This window comes from Ahaetulla prasina, chromosome 12 (assembly GCF_028640845.1).
Source record: "Ahaetulla prasina isolate Xishuangbanna chromosome 12, ASM2864084v1, whole genome shotgun sequence".
NCBI lineage: Eukaryota > Metazoa > Chordata > Lepidosauria > Squamata > Colubridae > Ahaetulla > Ahaetulla prasina.
The window spans coordinates 12,393,173-12,415,707 of NC_080550.1; the positions used below are offsets into that span (position 1 = coordinate 12,393,173).

The 22,535-nt window shown below is 39.3% G+C and overlaps 2 protein-coding genes across 4 annotated transcripts in view; one reads left to right on the forward strand and one right to left on the reverse strand.

The window, feature by feature from the left end:
* Positions 1 to 14,299, reverse strand: part of CEP89 (centrosomal protein 89) — a 41,423-nt gene extending 27,124 nt beyond the window's left edge. Inside the window, exons 1-11 of one of the 2 annotated variants that reach the window (XM_058155342.1) lie at positions 14,170 to 14,299; positions 11,250 to 11,356; positions 9,469 to 9,630; positions 8,684 to 8,879; positions 7,603 to 7,696; positions 7,134 to 7,162; positions 5,800 to 5,851; positions 4,786 to 5,001; positions 3,265 to 3,407; positions 1,103 to 1,153; positions 810 to 893 (exon numbers count right to left, since the gene is read on the reverse strand). In XM_058155342.1, coding sequence (XP_058011325.1) covers positions 810 to 893; positions 1,103 to 1,153; positions 3,265 to 3,407; positions 4,786 to 5,001; positions 5,800 to 5,851; positions 7,134 to 7,162; positions 7,603 to 7,696; positions 8,684 to 8,879; positions 9,469 to 9,630; positions 11,250 to 11,356; positions 14,170 to 14,208 — 1,173 coding nt within the window. In that variant the 5' untranslated portion in view covers positions 14,209 to 14,299. The remainder of the gene's footprint in view (positions 1 to 809; positions 894 to 1,102; positions 1,154 to 3,264; positions 3,408 to 4,785; positions 5,002 to 5,799; positions 5,852 to 7,133; positions 7,163 to 7,602; positions 7,697 to 8,683; positions 8,880 to 9,468; positions 9,631 to 11,249; positions 11,357 to 14,169) is intronic. The other variant, XM_058155343.1, reaches the window with a different exon arrangement.
* A 219-nt stretch (positions 14,300 to 14,518) lies between these two features.
* FAAP24 (FA core complex associated protein 24) lies at positions 14,519 to 20,948 on the forward strand. 2 transcript variants are annotated; one of them, XM_058155498.1, is made up of 5 exons: positions 14,519 to 14,688; positions 15,354 to 15,498; positions 17,058 to 17,197; positions 18,618 to 18,770; positions 20,046 to 20,948. In XM_058155498.1, exons 2-5 carry the CDS (start codon positions 15,390 to 15,392, stop codon positions 20,286 to 20,288), a joined length of 645 nt encoding a protein of 214 aa, XP_058011481.1. In that variant the 5' UTR covers positions 14,519 to 14,688; positions 15,354 to 15,389; the 3' UTR covers positions 20,289 to 20,948. The 2 variants fall into 2 exon arrangements, with proteins under 2 accessions (XP_058011481.1, XP_058011482.1); XM_058155499.1 differs by having other exon boundaries at positions 14,519 to 14,683.
* The last annotated feature ends 1,587 nt before the right edge of the window (positions 20,949 to 22,535 follow it).

Genomic DNA, 22,535 nt, shown 5'->3' on the forward strand with positions numbered 1-22,535 from the left:
GCTTTCCGACAAGGAAGATCATCCATATGGGATTCATGAAGTTGAGTAATTACAGAAAAATATATTGTCTTTTGAATATCCCAACAGATAATCACACTTGTTTGCTACAATCAGAGTTTATATCAGAACTATAAATAAAATGTGGACTTTAGCAGAGAGGAAATAGCCAATTTTTTAAAAAAAATGATAAAGGACTAACTGAGGAGAGGAAATAAGGTCCGTTTATATAAAATTTAAGACTAGGTAAGAGATGTGATGGCCTAGAAGTAGAGCTCTTGCCTCACAATCAGGAGGCTGTGCGGTAATAGATAGCAGCAGATATTTCTCTCTCTGGGTGGAAAGAGAAAATATCTGCTGTGAGCTGCACATAGGCATCAGGAAGGGAATCCAGCCAGTAAATGCTCAGCTCGATTTAGTCACCTGGTTCAAGAGATTATAGGGTCGTTAATGTGTGTGTGTAATTTAAGAGTAGTCCCTCTTAAACAGCAGATTAGCTAACAGAAACAGAGTTGGAAGGGACCTTGGAGGTCATATAGTCCAACCCCCTACTCATGCAGGAGACCTGTACTAGGGATTCAAACTGCCGACCTTTCTGATTGACAAGCTCAGTGTCTTAGCCACGATAAACCTTGGACTATAGTTCTCCTAAAGTGAAAGAAAACAGCCTGATATTTTCCTGATAACCACTTAGTTTTTATGTATAAGAATCATGTATTTTATTTTCTATCTTATTGTGTATTTGAACACTTGGCAGCACTGACTTGCAAAAATCATCGCACAGACTTTAAAATACAGAGCTGTCAACTTGCCTCATGCTCTAGAATCAACTCGTCCTTTTCCTTCATTCGGTCTTCATATGCCAATAGGAGAGGGGATAAATATTTCATGTCCAGCTGAACAAAATAAAGAAGGAAACTTCAACCCATTAAAATATGTAGTAGCATTAGACTTTAAACATTTTAGTGAAGATTATCTAATCAAATAACAACGTTTTAAGATTTTACTGTAAGATGTCAGTAAGGTAATTAATTCCCTACAATTTGGAAACAGATAACAGTGAACATATCAGGTGCTATAAAATGAAAATGGTTAACTTACTTACCAGCCATGGCGGTATTGGCTTTTTCATTGGCAGACTTCCAAACTTTACACTCTAAGATAGTAAAAATATAAAATAGATTAGTACCAACAACCTCATGTACCTATGTATTAAGGAAGTCTTTTTTAAAAAAAAAAAAAGATCACAACCAGACTTATATAACTAAAACTTCAGACACCTGAATTAATTTCCTATTAAAATTAATTGAAAGTGGAAAGGAACAAAAACTATAATGAATAATCTTTATTAAGCAAATATGCAAGGATGCAACCATTAAGAGTTTATATGCTTTGTAAATGATTTGATAGAAATAGTTGAGCGGTCAAGCACGCATTGTATCTTCCCTTTCTGCTGAAGCAGAGAACTCTTTTTCAGACTTTTTGTCTGAAAAAAGGTACTACTACTTTAAAGAGTCAAGACATAATAAGGATGAGCAATAAACAGGATACATGGGAATTGCTATCATCATTACACTCTGGTTTGATCACCAACATTGGTCGCCATGATGTAAAGATACGAAGACTCTAGAAAAAGTGCAGAGAAGAGCAGCAAAGAGGATTAGGGGACTGGAGGCTGAAACATAAGAAGAACAGTTGCAGGAACGGGGTACGTCTAGTTTAATTAAAAGAAGGACTAGGGAAGGCATGATAGCAGTGTTCCAATATTTCAGGGGCTGCCACAAAGAAGAGGGAGTTAAGCTATTCTCCAAAGCACCCGAGGGTAGAACAAGAAGCAATGGGTGGAAACTAATCAAGGAGAGAAGCAACTTAGAACTAGGGAGAAATTTCTTGACCGTTAGAACAATTAATCAGTGGAACAACTTGCCTCCAGAAGTGGTGAATGCTTCAACACTGGAAGTTTTTAAGAAGAGGTTGGATAACCATTTGTCTGAAGTAGTGTAGGGTTTCCTGCCTAAGAAGGGGGTTGGACTAGAAGACCTCTAAGGTAAGGTCTATTCTATTCTATTCTATTCTATTCCTGAAAACCAGGATGCCATATTCCAGTTCCATGAGGACAGGATCTCTCTCTGATGGCAGTGAAATTTGGGATTGTGATGGTACATTACCTTGAGAGACAGGGCAGACACACAGCCAAGGGACCAGTCAGATAAAAGGCAGCTGAGCCCACCACAAGAATTCAGGCAAGGCAAGAGGCTCAGATGTCTTTTCTCTGACATCCCCTTGGTCATGTTTCTGCCTTGCCTCCCAAGCTCAATCTCACATACCATTACAGGAATACTCTCTCTCTCTCCAGAAATTCATGAAATGCTACAAAACTATAGTACATAGTTGGTACTATAACTAAACTTTGAGGCCACCTGCTAAAGATTAGAATTCTTTATTGGCCAAATGTGATTGGACACACAAGGAATTTGTCTTTGGTGCATAAGCTCTGTGTACATAAAGCTATAGGTGCTAAATCATGATCATAGTCATCATAAAAATACGTTCATCATAAATCATAATATGCAACACTTAGTGATAGTCGTAGGATACTAAATAAGCAATCAACATAAATCATACTAGAAAACTAAATAAAACAATATAAATCGTAAAGGTACAAGCAACAAAGTTATAGTCATAAGTAGAAAAGGAGATAGGCAATAGGAAAGATGAGAAGAATAATAGTAATACAGTCTTACTAAATAGTTTGACAGTGTTATGGGAATTAGTTGGTTAGCACAGTAATGGCATGGGAGCAAAAACTGTCCTTGTGTCTAGTTGTTCCAGTGTGCAATGTCCTATGTGTTGTTTTGAGATTTACTTCTCTGTATTAATGTTGCATTAAAGACAGGTGTTTGGTTACATTTTTCTTCTCTTCACTATTTTAATGACTCTGTTAAATTTATACGTTTACTTTTATTGTGTGGGTGATGGAAGGTGACTGTAAATGGCTGTAAAAATTACAATAATGGGAAAAAGTATTATTAAAAATAACAGCAACTATCACTAACAATAATAACAACATGGAGGAAAATTTTGAAAGCCTTTCTTGTAGTCACATTGGAAAGGAGGGTCTATGATACCCAAGCTAGAACACTGCAGTAAAGGATATACTTCTTGCTAAAGAGAGGCTAATGTCTTTTTAAAACTAGAACCAATAAACTGGGAATGCTTAAACACTAAAGATACTATATTATAAACAATCTTGAGAGTGAACATTACCTCATTGGGTGAAATTGGTCTGTACTTTGTTTGGTAACGACTCAGTTCTGCATTTAAGCGATGAACAGTCATTTTCAAGCTATCATTTTCATCTACTAGTTCCTGGGCTTGTTTTCTTAACAACAGCAATTCTGCACCTTCCTCTGGATTAATACAAAAAAAAAATATTACATTTTATACTGATGCGCATATTGCTAAAACATCTCCAAAATCTAACTGAAGCCGAATGCTGTATGATAAAATTGAACTTCTTTAAAGATATGATGATTCCCTAAAACTGTTTAAAATTCACCTGTTACAACTAGGAATCCCCAAACAAAATGCAATTCACCAGCTATATATGGCAATTTAATATGCCTAGTTTGCTGCTAGATTGTATAAACGAGAATATTCATAGTCAGGACTAAATCATGAAAGCTACAAAGCTACATATTTTAAATTTAATTTTAATTATCAGCCGATTTCGTAATTTTGCTGTGTTTTAATTTGTTTTTAACTGTACATATTTTGTATTTTATTTCTGGCCTGAGTCCTTCGGGAGAAGGGCGGTATAAAAATGTAATAAATAATAATAATAATAATAATAATGGTGCAGGCTATAAAATATAATGCAAATCCAAAGGACCGCATGACAAAATCTATGCATGTAACTTGGGACCACAGGTTAATAACAACAGCAGTTACTTTATATGAAGAAGGTACTAGGTAGATCCAATTAAAGGATCAGGCAGCAGATTATGGAAAAAAAAAAATCTCTGCATAAGACCCTAGAAACCCACTCCTAGGTCCTGAAGATCAAACCTGCCTGGATGGATATTTTAGAAATTGCATTAAAAAAATAGCCTAAATCTAAATCTAGTGAGAATAAGGTGCAGAGTGTTCCATTACAACTAACATGTGACGATGATGTCCTCATTTTGGGGAGGATGAAACCATCAAAGGCAACCTGGCTCAAACGTCCTTGATATTTTATGACATGCTTCAAAGAATCCTATCCTGAGGGGGGAAACTGGAATGACAAGTTAGATCAGTGTACTTCAAATGCCGGCCGCAAGATCCGAGGCAGTGCATAAAAGCACTTTCAAGTGAATCTACAAAAAACAAAAACAAAAAAAACCCTGGACCCAGCAGAGGAACTCACAGCAACATGGGATTTTTTTCCCAAACAATCCAATTGATCTGCTCATTCAGAAATGCATTTATTAGAAGACAAATTCTGAAACGTCAGATTATTAACTCGATTTTTCTAAGGTACTGATGATTTCTAACGTACTTTCTAAAATATGATACAAAAAATTACCATTTACTTTCATAATCTCAATTAGTTCCAGCTCCAGTTAAATACATTCTAACTTACCGTTTTCCCCATATCTTTCCTAAGTTTGCCAGATACATTAAATAATGGTACATGGAGAATGATTAAAGTTCAACTGTTCTTCCCTCGATTCCCACCTATATAGTTTCATTCTCTCTCATATGAACACAATAAATTATATTTAAAGAACATAGATTCCTTTGCACCTTCACTGTGCGAATTCTGCTTTTCCTTAAACTGTCTGTTCTCTTTTTCCAGTTTCTTAATTTTTAATTGGAGTTCCTTCATTAACTGCTTTAACCGTTCAAGTTCGGAAAACAAGGTCTGGTTTGCATTGTTTAGATGCCAATGTTGTTCTTTTAATTTCTGGAACGTCTCTCTGGGGAGAACCATCTGTTCCTGTTTTCTGTGGAGGACTGCATCTACCCAAGAAATGAAATAAAATATTTATCAGTCACATAAATATATGCAAACCTTTTGGTAAAACGGCTGTACTCTAAGAATCTTTATTTAGAAGCAGGCATTTTGCATTCATGATAAGGCTTTATCTCAACAGAAATGACTACTTAATCCACTCCAGTAGCTTGAAGATACTTTATAAGATTAATAATTATTAAAGTTATATAAGACATATCTTAATTCAATTGCAAACTGCAACAGATTTTTATGTTTTTATTTTGTGGGCAACAATTACCATTTCTTCACCCTCAAAAAATCTTATAGTGAGAATGGATGTATATCCAAGGCAGGGGCTATTATTAATACAAAATATACAGAGTGCAGTACTTTGGAGTTAAAAGCAGGGGAAAAAAAGCTGCAGGGAACATAAAATATTTTTCTAGCACACATAGCAACTCCTTAAAGCAGCTTTAACTTTTTCTGGGATTCCACAGCTGCCTTCTATAACTATAATATGATCTCAGGAAAAGATGCATTTCGTTATATGAGTTGCAGAAAGTCTGGGGAACATTTCAAAGCACCAATTTATTTATGAAATCAAAATACTGCACCACTCTAGTATAAAACCCTCCATTTCCATTTTAGATTCCACAGTTTAGCAATATCCTAAATCTCAAAAGTAGCTTATGTTAACGACATGGGGAAACGAACAAGTCCCAAATTCTTGTTAAGTTAAATTATGGTTCAGAACTACACTCAACCTATTCTGTAGAATCCAACACAACTTATTTACACTAAACTTAAATTTAGAGAGTTTGTACCTGAAGACAAAGGTGGTTTTTCATTCAGGGGAGTTTCACCTGAGTTGTTGCCCTAGAAATGGAACAAAATATTTAACCTAATTTCTTGTAGGACCCCTCATTTTCAACAACAAAATATCAGCAACTATTCCAGAAGCTATACACCAAACATTTAAAAATTGATGTTCTTTAGTTCTAACTTAGAAAGTTCTTTTAAAAATGTAAATGTACTTTTTTTTAAAAAAATTCCAGATTCAATCACTTCAATAAAAATGAATGATGCGTAAAAGGGACAAATAAAAATGGAAGGCGTACAGTTTAACCTTTCACCCAACTCCAGCTAATTGGAGGACTTGGGATCTTTTTATCATAGTAAGATATTCTAAATCTGTTGTTTTTCAATCTTAGCAGCTTGAAGATGAAAATCTCTGAAGATTAATTTCCAGAATTTTCCAGCCTGCATGTAATGCACATATGTTCAAGTTGCCAAAGCTGACAAACACTGCTGTAGAGATATAGATAAGTAACACCTCCCTGTAGAATAGAAGGCAATCATTATCCTTGGAGCTACAAGTAAGTTTGAAATTGCAAGAATTACACCTACGTACAACTTTTATCATAGAGGACTGGATGAACAGAACTGCTACGAGAGTCTTTCCCAGACACATATAATTTGTCAAGTCTCAACATAGTTGTAGAGCATAATTGTCTCAGACTTGACTAATTTCTAGAACTGTTGAAACTGGGGAAGAAGAAAAAAGTGAAAAGATGACCATGCAATCTTTCCTGAACTTCTTAAAGAAATATAAGAAATATGGAATGAGAAGATATAAATCTGTCCTTAACTGAAATCACGGAACATAATTTTAATTTAATGTTAATTTACTTATGGGACCGCCTACTGCTACCGATTGCCTCCCACCGACCCGTGCGCTCTCACAGAGAGGGACTCCTCAGGGTGCCGTCTGCCAAGCAATGTTGGCTGGCGGCCCCCAGGGGAAGGGCCTTCTCTGTGGGGGGCCCCACCCTCTGGAATGAACTTCCCCCAGGACTCCGTCAATTGCCTGACCTTCGGACCTTCCGCCGCGAGTTGAAGACATACCTATTTATTCGCGCAGGACTGGCTTAGAAATTTTTAGTAGTTTTAATATTTGGATGTAAATTTTATGGGGTTTTATGGTTTTAAATGGATTTTAATTGGGCCTTATATTTAATAAGTTTTTTAATTATTGTTTTATTGTGCACATTTTATTGTTTTATTTTGGCTGTGAACTGCCCCGAGTCCTTCGGGAGAAGGGTGGTATAAAAATCTAATAAAATCTAAAATCTAAATCTAAATCTAATGCTGTTCTTACCTTAAACCTCACTCCAGGATGTTCAATTTCTGTAATATAAAAATGTATTTGTTTTTAGGTATAAAGGAGAAATATATCAAACGGAATTCAGTGCTCCTCATCAAACTTGAACTTTTATGATCTGTCTAGTTTCATCTTGTTTAGTTTCTAATTTATCTTAAATCAATTATCTTAGCAAGTGTACAAAATTAGAAAAATGGAGTTTTGTGCAATAAAAAAAATATTTTCTGCTCTACGCAGGGAAAAAGATGAAAAGGAATACATGTAAAATGTAATCATTCTTGTCTTGTTCATTTAAATTGAGGTTCTCTCTTTCTCACTGTCAACTATCCAGTCTTCCCACGCACAGAGGGAAAAATTATCCGAGTCTAAACGGTACTAAACCAAACAACACACCATACTAACGGTGGGAAGCAGATGGTAGAAACCTTTATTTATCTTCTCTTTAATCCTAATGCTCATTTCTCACCTTCAACCTGAACTTTTGGCTGGATGAGACAACTTGGCTCGTAGACAGAAGAATCTTCTTCACCATTGGCACTAGAAGATACTGGGAGATTTTCCTAAGTAAAAAATATTGCAATGCACCTTATAAATTTGAAGTCCACATAGGAATTGATGTTATCAAAAGGCTCTAAGCAGCTGAAAATGTCATTGCAAAACAGAACATTGATTAAAAAGAGGAAAACCAAAAACATATCAAAGGACAAATAGGGTAAGTGGGTACAATGTACGTGCTTGAATGCACATTAAACAAGACAAACTCCAGCCCCTGAGCCTTTTATGTCCTGTGAAAGCATCCCTTGTGCTCAAATTGAGCCACGAAACAACATGCTCTATGATTTCCTGACGATTTTTAATGGATAATGAAAGGAAAGTAGGAGCTATGGTGGCACAGTGGTTAGAATGCACTATTGCAATAAAAACTGTTCACAGCCAGGAATTCGATCCTGACCGGCTCAAGGTGGACTCAGCCTTCCATCCTTCCGAAGTTGGTAAAATGAGGAGGGAGATCGTTGGGGGCAATAGGCTGACTCTGTAAAGTGCTATGAAGAGGTATATAAGTCTAAGTGCTATTGCCAATTAAGTATTTAAAATCTCTTACTGATTTAGGGTACCTCTTAATATCAAAACAAAACTCCGGTCCATCTTATGAGATTCCCTATCCCAAGCAAGTAAGTAGACATTACCTGCTGAAGATCCTTTCCTATATTGGGTACCACTTATGGGACGTAGGTGGCCATACTAGACGGCTGCTCCCTTGTTTTGGAACAACTCAGATTACTCTACAAGAATGCCCCAATCTCTTTGTGAAAGTTAAACACAATAACAGACTATTACCAGAGGGTTTTGAAGTTTAACTTTACAGTTGCATCACCTGTTAACTGTCTAAATTTTTTTTGAAGTTTATATTTTAATTTCTGGAATAAAATAAAAATGATTATTCTCTAAAGGATCACATAATATAAAATTTGCAGGGAAAACAACAACGACTGGGGAGTCTTATCATTTGGGTTCAGATAGCTAAAAGAAAAATGTCGAAAGCTTACCTGTTTGATTTTATGTGGCATAGCATACATAACCTTATGACACATGCTTTCTTTTTTATCAATAATTTGACGGTTGGGATCCGATTCTTTTTCTGTGTCAGAAGTGAATGTATCCATGTCATCCTCACAACAACTCTCAGATGCTTCCAAAGTTTGCACAGCATTCCTTTCGTCATCATCATTCTTCCAATTTGGACTATAAACAGAAAATACGAAAAGTGCAATCCAATATAGTATGTATTTAACTATAAATAATTATATTAAGTACTCAATGTTTTTTTAAAAGAATATAGGGGGGGTTAGTTAGTTTTTCTGCATGATATGCTTTCTAGTCAACAAAACAAAAGGGATCCTACTTTATAACCAATTAAAAATTCACAGTGCTTCTCATATTAATGCTTTTACTAGTCAGACATTTCTTCTGAATGTTTGCCAATCTCGAATCAGAAGTGATTTTCAAAGAAAGCTTTTTTAGGATGTTTTAAGAAATACACAAACTACAACTGGCTGCAATATTCAGAATTTGGGAATTATGTTTATTCTGAAACTTTCTTTTTATAAAATGCAGTTTCCAAGATTTAGACTCCCTAAAGGTAGTTATTTTTAGAATCATTTTGTAGCAGACAAAAAAGGGAAGAAAGCAAAATGTAGAAAAGTGGCAGTCACATAGACTGCAGTTTACATTTGAACCGAGCCATCAAGTTGGAACTTCAGATTTCCTTGCTGGGGAATAAATTATTTTATACCAGTGGATTAGGTGTGCCAAAATGGACAATATTTTCTACCTCATTCGTAGCTCGGTGACAGTGGCATATGGTTCAATGCAGTCTTCCTGATCTTGTAAGTAGCTGGCATCACTCTCCGAAAGAGATCGCTGACGAGGCTGAGGGATGGCAACCGTTCGTCCGGTTAAGGTTGTCACAAGAATAGCGGCTGCTAAAGCAGACCTGAAAAAAACCAATTTTTTTAAAAAAAAATTACGGATCAGGAGGCTGGGATAAGATAAGGTAAAACATGAGTTCAAAATAGAAGTTAAATTAAATAAAACATGCATCTTAATACAATTGCTTCCTGCATCTAGTAGAGTTTCCGTTCGACAACAATAGGAAAAGAGCCAGTTTTATATATAGCTATTTTTCAATAGGCTATGCAACTGTTTACATGGGGGGTCCAGATTGTACTGAGACCTGTCGACATATGACTATTAAAACATGACATGGTTTCAACTATCTGAAATAATAGAGAAACACCCACAATACACACACAACAAAAGAAGAAATGTTTCTCTACAATAGAAAAGTATGGCAAGCTGTGTTAAGTGTTGCACAATGCTACTGAACACCTATATTGGATCTACTAAATCCACTGCTGGATTTAATCAATTCAACCCACTGGAAATAAAAGATTCATCAATGACAATTTTAATACTGAGCCATAATACCATCCCTTTCTTTTGAGTAATGAAAACAATCCATTTAGTTTATTATTTCTTAATTTTAGTAAGCTAAACTCTAATCTCACCCGCAATGCAAAGTTTACTGGGGAAAGCCACATTTCCTACTTTCAGCTGCACTGGCATTTATACTCTATTTCCAGCTGCATTTTATTGCATAGGCACATGCTCCACAACGCTCCCATGCAAAGGAGGATTCCAGCTGACGCAACAGTGAGCCAATACAAGCACCTTTCAAAAGTGCCAAATAACTGGATAGTGATGGAGGCATAATTGCTATCTGCAGTAGTAAAGCAACATTTGTTAGTGATGGAAGGAGTCGGAATCTCTACAAAAATAATAAGGACATAGCTGCAGCTTATATGATAATATTAAGCTGGCTATGATCTATACATTCTTGAAAGAAAGTCTGGCTTTTTTCCTATTTCCAAAGACAAGCTAACAATATTTATACTATAAAGTAGACTGTTTCCAATGCTGCCGAAAACCTCTTTAAACTACCGTATTTTTCAGAGTATAACACACACTTTTTTCCCTCCTAATTTGGGTGCCTCTTATACACCGAATGTAGCCCTGGCCACCCACTGGCCCCACTCTTTGGCCTCTGCCTCCCAGCAATTTACCTCCTTGCAGCAAGCAGCAAGAAGAAACAGCCCATTTCAGCTTCAGCACAGCCTGATTAGCACAAGTTGATTGTTCCCGACTCTCAGCTGTTTCAAGCTGCAGGTATTGCCATTGCCTATTGCTGCGCGGGCCTCTGCTGCTTGCTGCGAGGAGGTAAATTGCTGAGAGCAGATTTTTTTTTCTTGTGCTAATCAAGCAATGTTGAAAACAAAAATGAAAGTAAAGCAGGCTATTTGCTGTTTGCTACAAGGAGGCAAAATTGCTGGGAAGCAGAGGTAGATGTGTCCTATAGTCTGGAGCGTGTTATACTCCGAAAATACTGTATATAACATGCAAATATGTGGTACCTGTTTCTCTTTCAAATGTAATCATACATATGTCTGGTATATACAAATGTATAGGCAAGATAAAGCCATTCTAAATATTCAAATATCCATTAATAATATTAATTCTATTACATGACTGAAAATCAAGAGATGAAAAACCTACCTGGGCCTTTCTGGAGAAGGGTTTGGACTACGAGGGGGAGGGGTGCGGGGGACAGCAGGTTTAGGAGCTATGGTAGCTGCAGGGATCAGGCCATGAGCTATATGTTTCTAAACAATTTAAAATAAAATTAGTTGGCAATGATTGAACTAACACAATGGAGAAACACAAATGTGTACATGCACAAGGACTAATAACACGAAAGGGAGGAATATGTACATGCAAATTAATGTATGCAGTAAGTCTAAATGGTTTTGAATGTGATGCACAAAACAACAACATCATCACAAAAATACTAGTTATTTCTGTAGCTACCAACTGTAACTTTTCTTATATATTCTATGTATTTATTTTCATACACATTTGATTCTTGGATTACAATGTAATTTTTGAAATGTTCATTCTTTCCTCTTTGTAGAAAATATTATATTCCAATAGAAGTTATTCTGTTTCAGAAAACAAAATTACTGGTGATGTTTATAGAATTTCCCTAAATTCAGCTGACAATCTTTCTATAAGAATCTCCATGAATGCTCATAGCTATCTACTCCTCCTTCTACCAAATTCAGTTAACATACCTAGTCAGTTTCATCATTTATTTATCAAGACATGCAAATCGAGAACTCTGACCTTACCCGCTCGGACCAACTCAGAACCAATGTTTGGTTCTGTCATCTAACTTTGGCTTGGTTAGAGAGGAATAACCAAAGGATTCAGCTGGATTGGATATGGTATGTGGGGGGAGGGAAAATGCGGGTTGGGAAGGGTGCCTAAGAATACATGAGAGGTTGTGTGTGGGACAGAGAAAGCATGGGGGGGGGCAGCATGGGTTGGAGAAGGTGCAGGGGATGGTGCGAGTTGAGGAGGACAAACAGATTCCTGAAAAGTGCCATGTGGGTCAGGGAAGGGTGTTCAAGAATTGCTGTGTGCATCAGGGAGAGTGCATAGAGGTGTGCAAGTGGTGCTGCATAGGTCAGGTAAGGCATGCAGGGGAGGCAGCACAGGTCAGGGAAGTGCATTAGGATACAGAGGAGAAGTCACAAGGCTTACAAAGGGCACCCAGGGTGGTGGTGTGTGTCAGGAAGGGTGCATGGGTGTTCCTTCCTCCCTCTCATCCTCCTTCCCTTCCCTTCCCTTCCCTTCCCTTCCCACCAGGAAGGTGACACTTGTTGAGTGGGAGAGGGAGCAAGGGATTGCACAAGTGGCTGGGAAACTGTCACAGCACATTGATAAAGAAAGTCATGTGACCATAGCAGTGGCCCACCAGCACTGAAGCAGCCATGACTTCCCCAAATTTCATTTCTTAAGGAATAATAGGCCCGGCATTACATACATTAGCCCATATAAGGGGCCTTTGTTGACAAAGTCTTCCCCTATGATACACCATTTTCTCCAGTTGAAGGTTAAAGGCAGCAGAGTTTTAAAGAAAGACAGACAGATAGATAGATAGATATGGATAGCTACTAGCTAGCAAGGGAGAGAGAGAGAGAGAGAGATGGACTAGCTAGAGAGAGAGAAAGAGAGAGAGAGAGAGAAGAGGGAGGGGGAGAGAGATATACCATGTTTTCCCCAAAATAAGACCCTATCTTATATTTTTTGAACCCTGAAATAAGCGCTTGGCCTTATTGCCATGCGCTCAAAAGCCCGATTGGGCTTATTATCAGGGGATCTCTTATTTTGGGGAAAACAGGGTATACCTACAAATAGATGAGAGAGATGGTAAGATAGACAGACAGACACACACACACACACACAGAGAGAGACAGATATGGATAGCTACTAGCTAGATAGATAGAGAGGGGGGAGATGAGATAGATAGATAGATAGATAGATAGATAGATAGATAGATAGATAGATAGATAGATAGATAGATAGATATGGATAGCTACTAGCTAGCTAGAGAGAGGGGGAAGGAAGAGAGATAAAGAGAGAGAGAGATAAGTAGATGACAGTGATGATAGATAGATAGATAGATAGATAGATAGATAGATAGATAGATAGATAGATAGATAGGGATAGCTACTAGCTAGCTAGAGGGGGGAGGGAGAGAGAGAGAGAAGTAGATGACAGCGATGATAGATAGATAGATAGATAGATAGATAGATAGATAGATAGATAGATAGATAGATAGATAGATGATAGATCGATATGGATAGCTATTAGCTAACTAGAAAGAGGGGGGAGGGAGAGAGATAAAGAGAGAGAGAGATAAGTAGATGACAGCGTTGATAGATAGATAGATAGATAGATAGATAGATAGATAGATAGATAGATAGGTGTAGATACATTGATTGATGATAGATGATAGAGAGATGATAGATAGAGAGATAGATAGGGATAGAAAGAGAGAGATGATAGATAGATAGATAGATAGATAGATAGATAGATAGATAGATAGATAGATAGATATGGATAGCTACTAGCTAGCTAGAGAGAGGGGGAGGGAGATAGATAGATAGATAGAGATAAGTAGATGACAGACAGACAGACAGACAGACAGACATGCTTCATAATGTGAAACCAGGCCAAACAAAAACTGAACTTTTCCCAACTGCCTCCGTTGAATTATAGGTGGAAGGGACCTTGCAGGTCTTCTAGTCCATCCCTCTGCCCAGTGCAGAAATCCTCCCACCATTCTGAACAAATGACTGCCCAGTATTCAACCATCAGTGACGGAGCCCCCGCAACTTCAAGAGGCAGGCTTGTCCCATCGCTCCGGTGGGGGAGCCTTGCTTAGCCCGTTCCCCTTTCTGACCCCTCTTTCCAGATCCAACCTGGGATGCTCGGGAGGAGCCAGCGACCCTGGTTGCCATGGGAACCGGAGTCACGCTTGCCATCAGGGACCGCCGCCTCACTCTCCTCGCTTTTCCTCCCTTTGAACCATCAATTTCCTTTCCGCCTCCTCCTCTAGAGAAATACTCACAAACAGGCCTCCCCGGCCCCTCCTGAAATAAAATGGCATGAGGGCGAAAAGGCTGAGGAAAAAAAACAACAACGAGAACGAAGCCAGGAGACACAACGGGCCACGCCGACCAGAAGGTGAGGACGCTTCCCCTCGCAACCACTCCGCAATTAGCCGCAAGGCGATTGGTTACGGCGTCTCGCTTTATCCAATCGACATCCGCCTTACTGAGCCTGCCTTCGCCTTAGCAACCAGCGTCCGTTGGGAATCGCCCCGCCCCTTTGAGAACTATTTTTTTCCCTGGAAGGGGAAAAAAAAAGGAGGGATTTGATTGGCTGGCGGCAGCAGTGCGTCATGGCTTGCCGCGCGCTGTTGGAAAAAGACGGAAGCAGGAACTACTGGCGATAGCTGGTAGAAGAGCTTTAAGGGATAAATGGGAGCCTCTCTTGGTTTGCTTGCGTGTATGCGCCCGTTCGCACGTGCATTTTTAAGGCGCTGGAAGATCTTAGAGATTGCTGTGCAGGATCTTTAAGCGGTAAGGTAAGAAGAACGCTTTGCATTGATTCACATATACACGTGTATTATTAATTAGCAGTAAAAGGGTCTTTGTCCATAGGTGGGCTACTGACTTATTTTAGCAGAATAACAGAACGGAATGCAGAATAACGGAGCTGGAAGGGACCTTGGAGGTCATCTAATCCAGGGGTCTCCAACCTTAGTAACTTTTAAGGCTTGTGGACTTCAACTCCCAGAGTTCCTCAGCCAGCTTTGCTCACAATGCAAAGCAATATAAACACTGAAATCTACAGTAAACAGATGGTGGATCCAATCAGCATATAAGGCAAATTTCATGCAACCAGCTGGGACCCCAATCCTCCATCTCAGAGGCAGAGGCTGGGAAAAAAGCCCTCTGGAGAGTCATCAGCTGGAAGGGGCGTGCATAAGAGCACAAAAGTGCCTACCGTTCCTGTCCTATTGTTCCTTTCATTATATCAAATTAACATAGCTGTTGCATACTTTACTTACATATTTATATTTTTCTTTTATGATGTATTGTTTTTTTATCTATGACGATGTTTGTGTATACTGTTGTGACAAATGAAATAAAAAAAAACCTGGATTTCATGGGCAATCCCAGGTTAATGAGAAATATATCTTTTTTTGCATTTTCAGAATAACAGGTTGTTGGTTTTTCTCTTGCATAGGACAAATATCCTTACAAGTGCGAAGGAAGTTTAATAATGGCAAATGATAGCACCCCGGTCCGAGCAGGAGCTGGAAATGTTCCTTTGGGCCATGTGATTGGCAATGAGAAATGGAAGGGTTCCCAGATTGCTCAGGAGATGCAAGGTAAATCTTACTTTGATACAGTGGTGAAATCCAATTTTTTTTACTACCAGTTCTGTGGGCATGGTGTGGCTTGGTGGGCATGGCAGGGTAAGGGTACTGCAAAATCCCCATTCCCTTCCCACTCCTGGGGAAGGATACTGCAAAATCTCTATTCCCTTCCGTCTCCTGGGGAAGGATACTGCAAAATCCCCATTCCCTTCCCACTCCTGGGGGAAGGATATTGCAAAATCTCCATTCCCTTCCCTCTCCTGGGGAAGGATACTGCAAAATCCCCATTCCCTTCCCACTCCTGGTGAAGAATACTGCAAAATCCCCATTCCCACCCCACTCGGGCCAACCAGAGGTGGTATTTGCCGGTTCTCTAAACTACTCAAAATTTCCGCTACAGGTTCTCCAGAACCTGCTGGATTTCACCCCTGCTTTGATAAAATTATAGAATTTTACTTACCAACAAATCATCCTAAAATCTGGAAATCAAACCAACATATTTATTTAAATATATTGGTCACCCAACTCCAGTGAACTCTTTTTTATTTTGCAAAAGGAATCTGATAGATGCATTGCCTGTTTTCGGATGTTCAGTATAGTTTAGTGTGGGGAGAGGGGTGTAGAAGTAGGATAGTGCAGTGAATGGCTTTCAGCAAATCAAAGTATCAGTTACACTACAAAATATGAGCTTAATATCTTGGTTTGGTCTGGAGCTCTTAATTATAGTTTTCTTAAACATCCCAAAGGTGCACAGGTTATCTAAACAGCCAGAAAATGAAAAGAAGGACTAGGGGAGATATGATAGCAGTCTTCCAATATCTCAGGGAATGCCACAAAGAAGAGGAGTCAAGCTATTCCACAAAGCACCTGAGGGTAGGACAAGAAGCAATGAATAAGAAACTAATCAAGGAGAGAAGCAGCCTAGGAGAAATTTCCTGACAAAACAATTAATCAGTGGAACAACTTGCCTCCAGAAATTGCAAATGCTCCAATACTGGATGTTTTGAAGACATTGGACAACCATTTGTCTGAAATGGTATAGAGTTTCCTGCCTAAGGAGGGGATTGGATTAGAAGACCTCCAAGGTCCTTCCAACTCTGTTATTCTAAAGTCTAAAAATAAAGTTGTCTCATTTTATTAAACTAGGATAATCTGAAGATATCATTAGATCACAAGGAGTATTTTATTATTTTTACCAGATTGTTTTAATTCTCATTAATTTGATGCTCTATGTACTATAAATGAAATATGGCAAGCTAGAGATTAAAGTCTGGTTTAAATGCATATTTTCACTCTGTAGGGCTAAACATAATTGGACATTATCACTCTTGAAACCATTGGCATTTTCTTCTGAATAACATATTTAGAACTTGGAGATAAAACAATACGTTGACTTTCAGTGTGTGTTCAGGCATGGTTTGTTTAAATATAGAATTGATTGGATTCACACAATATGTTAAAATCAAACTTAGCAGGATATGTAAATGCAGCCAGAGTTTCACTCAACTGAGAAGTGTGTACCTGCAGTAGTTCTGCCATTACTATAACTTCCTTGCTTCTCACTTTTCAAGGTAAAGTTAAGCTTATTCTGGAAGATGGTCTGGGACTCGTGGACTTTCATCTTTCAAACAGATGCTGCATCCTCTACATATCTGAAGCAGATCTGGTGGCAGGAAATGGCTTCAAAAGAAGACTGGTTCGTTTTAGAAATGTAAGCACCCTCTGAAAGTATCATTTGGATCATCATTTTCAGGAACATAATATCAGCAAAACATATTCATCACAATTCAAGGAGAATCTAATCTTTACCATGCACTGTAATCAATAATTATACCAGCAACCCAAATCCACCATTTTAAGAACTATTTTTTTATCCTTAATCCAAGGATTCTATGTGTTTTCCTTCTGTTGCTGTTTCCTTTTTGAAATGATCCAATTTTGCTTGAAGAACAAAAAGATATTTTGCATAGGTAACTGGCATGGCTTTGTATTTATCTTCAATTCAGAGGAAACTTTAACTGGTTCCTCTATATCTAATTGGCTGTTGCAGGAAAATATCAGGAATTAATGGCCATGTATGGCATATTATGGTTGCTTTATGCACAGATTCAATTCAAATCTTTATTGTCAGTGCACAACATATGTACAATGAGATTGGTTGAGCTCCCTCAGCGCACCCCCCCCAACACAATACAACTCAGTGAAGACAGAAAATCCCGAACCCAATAAATCATGTTAACAAAACACCCAGTCCTATTGCACCAGTGTGAACATGTTACACATTGCCCCGGCCCTGCAGTCCATCATACTACGTAGTTATGATGTTATTTCTCATTCAGGAGTCTGACCGTCCACGGATAAAAACTGTTTTTCAGTCTGTTTGTGTGGCTATCTATACTTCTATATCTCCTTCCCGATGGTAGGAGGATAAAGAAATGGTAACCAGGTGAGAGTCGTCCCTGAGAATTTTCCTCACTCTTCTAAGGCAGCAAGCCCTAGCGATCTCATCTAGTGGTATCAGGGGACAGCCTATGATATTTTGTGCTGTGCTCACCACCCTCTGTAATGTTTTTCTATCCGCGGCTGTCAGATCGGCATGCCATACCGTGATGCAATAAGTGAGGACGCTTCCTATTGTGGAGCGGTAAAAGGAGGTCATCAGTTGTTGTTCCACCCTGTTTTTATGCAAGACCCTAAGGAAATGGAGTCTCTGTTGGGCCTTCCTGGCCACCTGGATCATGTTGTTTTTCCAGATCTGAATGATGTCAACCCAGCCATTCATTCATTCTCATATTCATCTGTGAGGAAACAATAGTCATTAACCAGTGATTTTAAGCAGCATGGCTAAGGATAGAATAGAATAGAACAGAACAGAACAGAACAGAACAGAACAGAATAGAATTTATTGGCCAAGTGTGATTGGACACACAAGGAATTTGTCTTGGTGCATATGCTCTCAGTGTACATAAAAGAAAAGATACGTTCATCAAGGTAAGTGGAGTGAAGGGAAGAAAGCGTGGAGAAAGTACACCTTTTTTTACTTTCCCAGCCCTCCCAGTGAGCTTATTCTAGGCTGTTGGTTTGTCCCTGTCATTAATACCCATTACTCTCATTGTTCCTACTTGTTCCAGGCTTGCAATCTTCAAGGGATTGTATTAGTTGAGAAAACCCAAATAAGCAACCAGTATTTTCCAGAAGTGGGGAAGTTTGTCGTTCTGGAACTCGGAATGACATTACTTCCGGTGGCCAGCCAAAAAGAAGCAGCTCAACTTATTGCTCAATTCGTAAGTACCTTCAAGAGCTGCTTGTACTGCTGTCAGGTTTTAAAGCAGTGCTTCTCAAAGTTGAACATTTTAAGGAGGGTGGACTTCAGGTTAGAATTGGTGTACGAGAGCTTCTCAGGTTTAAGTGGCTCTGCAGGAAACGATGCTGGACTTGACAGATCTTGGTTTGAGGTGGCAAAATAATTTGAAAAGTAGGGTTGTTTGGCTCCTATTAGTTTCGGAGGAAGTACCTCAAAATGCTCAGAGGCTTGAATGCAATACCTGTGACTCATTAAACTAGCTACATTTGTTTCCAGTAAAAAGATGCAGCTACTTTAATGACTGCTGGTCTGTGATCCTGCCCAGTCCAAAGTGCCACTTTCATTCTGCATCCGAAGCACTGCCCATCTTATATAATGAAAAATATTTCTGAATGACAGGTAGTCCTTGACATTTCATTTAGTGACCGTTCAAAGTTGAAAAAAAGTTAGTTATGATCGTTTTTCACTCTGAGGACCGTTGCAGCATTCCCGTGGTCAAAATCGAGACGCTTGGCAACTGGTTTGCTGTGTCCCGGGGTCATGTGATCCCTATTACAACGTTCTGACCAGCAAAATCAATGGGGAAGCCGGATTCACTTAACAACCAGTTTACCAACTTAACAACTGCAATGATTCACTTAACAATGGTAGCAAAAAAAGTCGTAAAATGGAGCAAAACTCTTTTAACAAATGTCTCACTTAGCAACATACTGTATTTTTCAGAGTATAAGACACACTTTTTCCCCTCCTAAAAGAGGCTGAAATTTTGGGTGCATCTTATACTCCGAATGTAACCCCACGCGGTGCCTAAAATGGCTACCCGGAACAGCTGCTGCCTTCTCTTACTCCTTCCGTGTTTTGCCTGGTTTAGTCACTGGAGCTCCCTCCGAGGATCAGCTGTGCTCTTGATCGCTTGAGTGAAGCGATCTTCCGTGCTTTGCCTGCTTTTCTAATTGCTGCTCCCTTTGACAATCAGCTGTGCTTTAGAAGCACAGCCCCAACCAGCCCGACCTCAAAACCAGCGAGCAAACTAATATGCTGGGAGTAGCCAGCTGAATACCTGGTAGGCAGAATTTTTCCTCCCCAAAAACTAAAGTGCGTCTTATACTCTGGTGTGCCTTATACTCTGAAAAATACGGTACATTTTGGGCTGGTTTGTCGTCAGCTCGATTTACAAGTATCGAGAAATACTTGGAAATATTTAGCGCAGAAAGCCACAAGAGGGCAGCCAGACTAAATTTGACTTTCATTTCAGGTGCACGAACAAACTAAAACCAGTCACCCTTTCCAAAGTAAGCAATGTACCAAGTTATTGGAACCGTCTGTACTCCATACAGTTCAGCAGATTCCAGGTGTTGGAAAGACAAAAGCACTTCTTCTTCTGGAAAACTTTGGAAGTATCCATCAGCTTTGCAATGCCTCTCTCCAGGAGCTCGAAGGAGTAGTTGGCCGCAGCCTAGCGCAACAAATCCATGCATTCTTCACCCAGGCAAAATAATCTGTGTTTTTCAACATCGGTGATAAGTTTTTGAAAGGCTGGAAGTTCCCTTACGCACAAAGGAGCTTTCATTTTCATCTGAGGGGCAAATAAATCAGGAAATTATTTTAAATCTCCGAGTTTTCTCCATCTGGGCTTTGTAGGGTATGCTTTTGGCTTTCAACCACATACAGCTGGACACGATGTCACCTTTTATGAATAACATTGAACGCTTTTTCCTGGAGAATTAGCTGCAGTACCAACATCCTCTTTTGTCTTCCTTTAAAATAGTTCTTGTTCGTTTATTAATAAGTACATTCTTCTTCATGTCAATCTCAGCTGCTTCTTAAAGGAACAGTCAAATAAGCCAGATTTCATCTCTTTTTGTTAAGCCTGTTGAAAAATAGGGGAGACTCAGAGTTACTTTTAAGTCGAAAAAGAACAGGTTGTCCAATGGAAATGAATTTTAAGTTTGTTCTGTGGGTGGTCCCCTGCTGTCCTATTGCAGAAGAGAAGCCTAACCCGTCTACCTGTCTTTTACCTACCTTTCATAGCTTGTTTAGGGAGAAGTTATGAATTCTGAGCATCAGAACTGCCTTGAACGGATCATTTACTGACCGTTGGGAACTGTTATTTAATGTGTTTGATTTTTGTATCCATTAAAATCAGGGGTCAAATCAGGGCCTGTTCTGATTTGTATGAATAATGCAGAGATAATAGAGGAGTTCCTGGATGGATCATCAATTAAGAAATTTGTTTTCACTTGACCTTCATCAGATTGGCTGAAGGAAGTCACAAACAGCACTAAAACAACAACAACAAAAAACAGGAATGAACCTTGTTTCTTTCCGGCACTAGATATAACTCTAGAAATCCTTATTTATAGGTCTGATCTAGGCTTTCCTCCATTCTTGATCTATGTTCCTCTGGATCTTGCTCTGTCAAAAACATTGTGTGACAGGTAGGCCCGGTTCGAAACCAGCCGTAGGAGTGAAACCTGAACATTGCCTTTGCACGAGGCACCTGGAAGGCCGCCAAACTGAAATTACGAAGGCGTATCAAGAGTGAAAAGAAGGAATGAGTCACCCTCCTTGTCTACCCAAAGGGCTTCTGTATCACTTCCAGCAAAGTTAGGCTTCTGTGGAGCTTAAAGGTTATAACCTGGTCCTTTCAACCCAAAACTCCCACATGTCTTTCAAAGAAAGAACACATACCTCACATCAAATAGAACCGGCTAGAGTTACCCTTTTGGCATTTGGCTGCACACAGTCTAGTTTTACAGACAGCCTTGGGCCACAGGTTCTTTCTGAGGGGATGGGATAAAGAGAGAAAAGAGGCATTCAGGCTCGGTTCTAGGCGCCTGCATCCCTGCAGTTTTCTTGGCCATGATACCGGATGGATTCCCATTGCTGCCTTCCAGCATTTACCTATTTCCAAATCAGGCTGGGAACTCCAGAATTCCTCAGTGTTGTTCCATCTGTGTATTATTTTTGAAAGTAGCTGAGATTGAGTAGGTTCAGCTAACTGGGAAGAGAAGGCAGCTACGGCTGTTTTGGACTTTTGGACAATATCATTACTGGCATCCTTTTTGTGACTGGGTGAAATGCTTCCGGTTCGCTCCAGTACGGGAGAACTGTGATAAAACTGTGATAAAAACTACCGGTTTGGGCAAACCAATAGTAAAAAAAAAAGCTACCAGTTTGGTTGAACCGGCAGTTAAAAAGTTACCGGTTTGGGCGAACTGGTATTTCTGACAATCAGCTGTACCGCAGGATTTCCTGCTTTTTAGCGAAGCTACATCTCACAGCACAGCTGATCCCTGCCCCTCGCTGTTCTACTTACCTTTCCAAGCCTCCTTTTGGCGCGTACTGCGTGTGTGTGCATGCGTTTAGTAGTATGTTTGGTGCGCACTATGCACGCGCATGCTGCACATGTTTGGTGTGTGGCTCGCATATGCAGCCAGCAAACCAGTGGCAAACCGGTTCGGATTTCACCACTGAATGGGTTGACATTGTTTTAAGCCAAGGATGGTCTATCTTTTTTTTTTTTCATGACTGGATGCCGCAGTTAACAACGGGTTAATGCGGTACTTTTGCTAAAGTGCAGAAGGTTTAGGTCAGGTCCGTTCAGAAGCAGGTGTTGCAATTCGGAGGGGGGAGATGTTGCAGATACAAAGCAGGAAGACACCGGTGTTAAAATGATTGAGAGTCTTTCCCTCAATGCCCTCCGAGTCAACAAAAGGGCAAAACCATTAAAGCAATCTTGTCT

Bases quoted from the DNA above. Each gene is read 5' to 3' on its own strand.
- FAAP24 (XM_058155498.1), top strand. From the start codon at position 15,390: ATGGCAAATGATAGCACCCCGGTCCGAGCAGGAGCTGGAAATGTTCCT. The intron at 17,198-18,617 runs GTAAGCACCCTC...TACTTGTTCCAG, and splicing joins GACTGGTTCGTTTTAGAAAT to GCTTGCAATCTTCAAGGGAT. The intron at 18,771-20,045 runs GTAAGTACCTTC...CTTTCATTTCAG, and splicing joins CTCAACTTATTGCTCAATTC to GTGCACGAACAAACTAAAAC.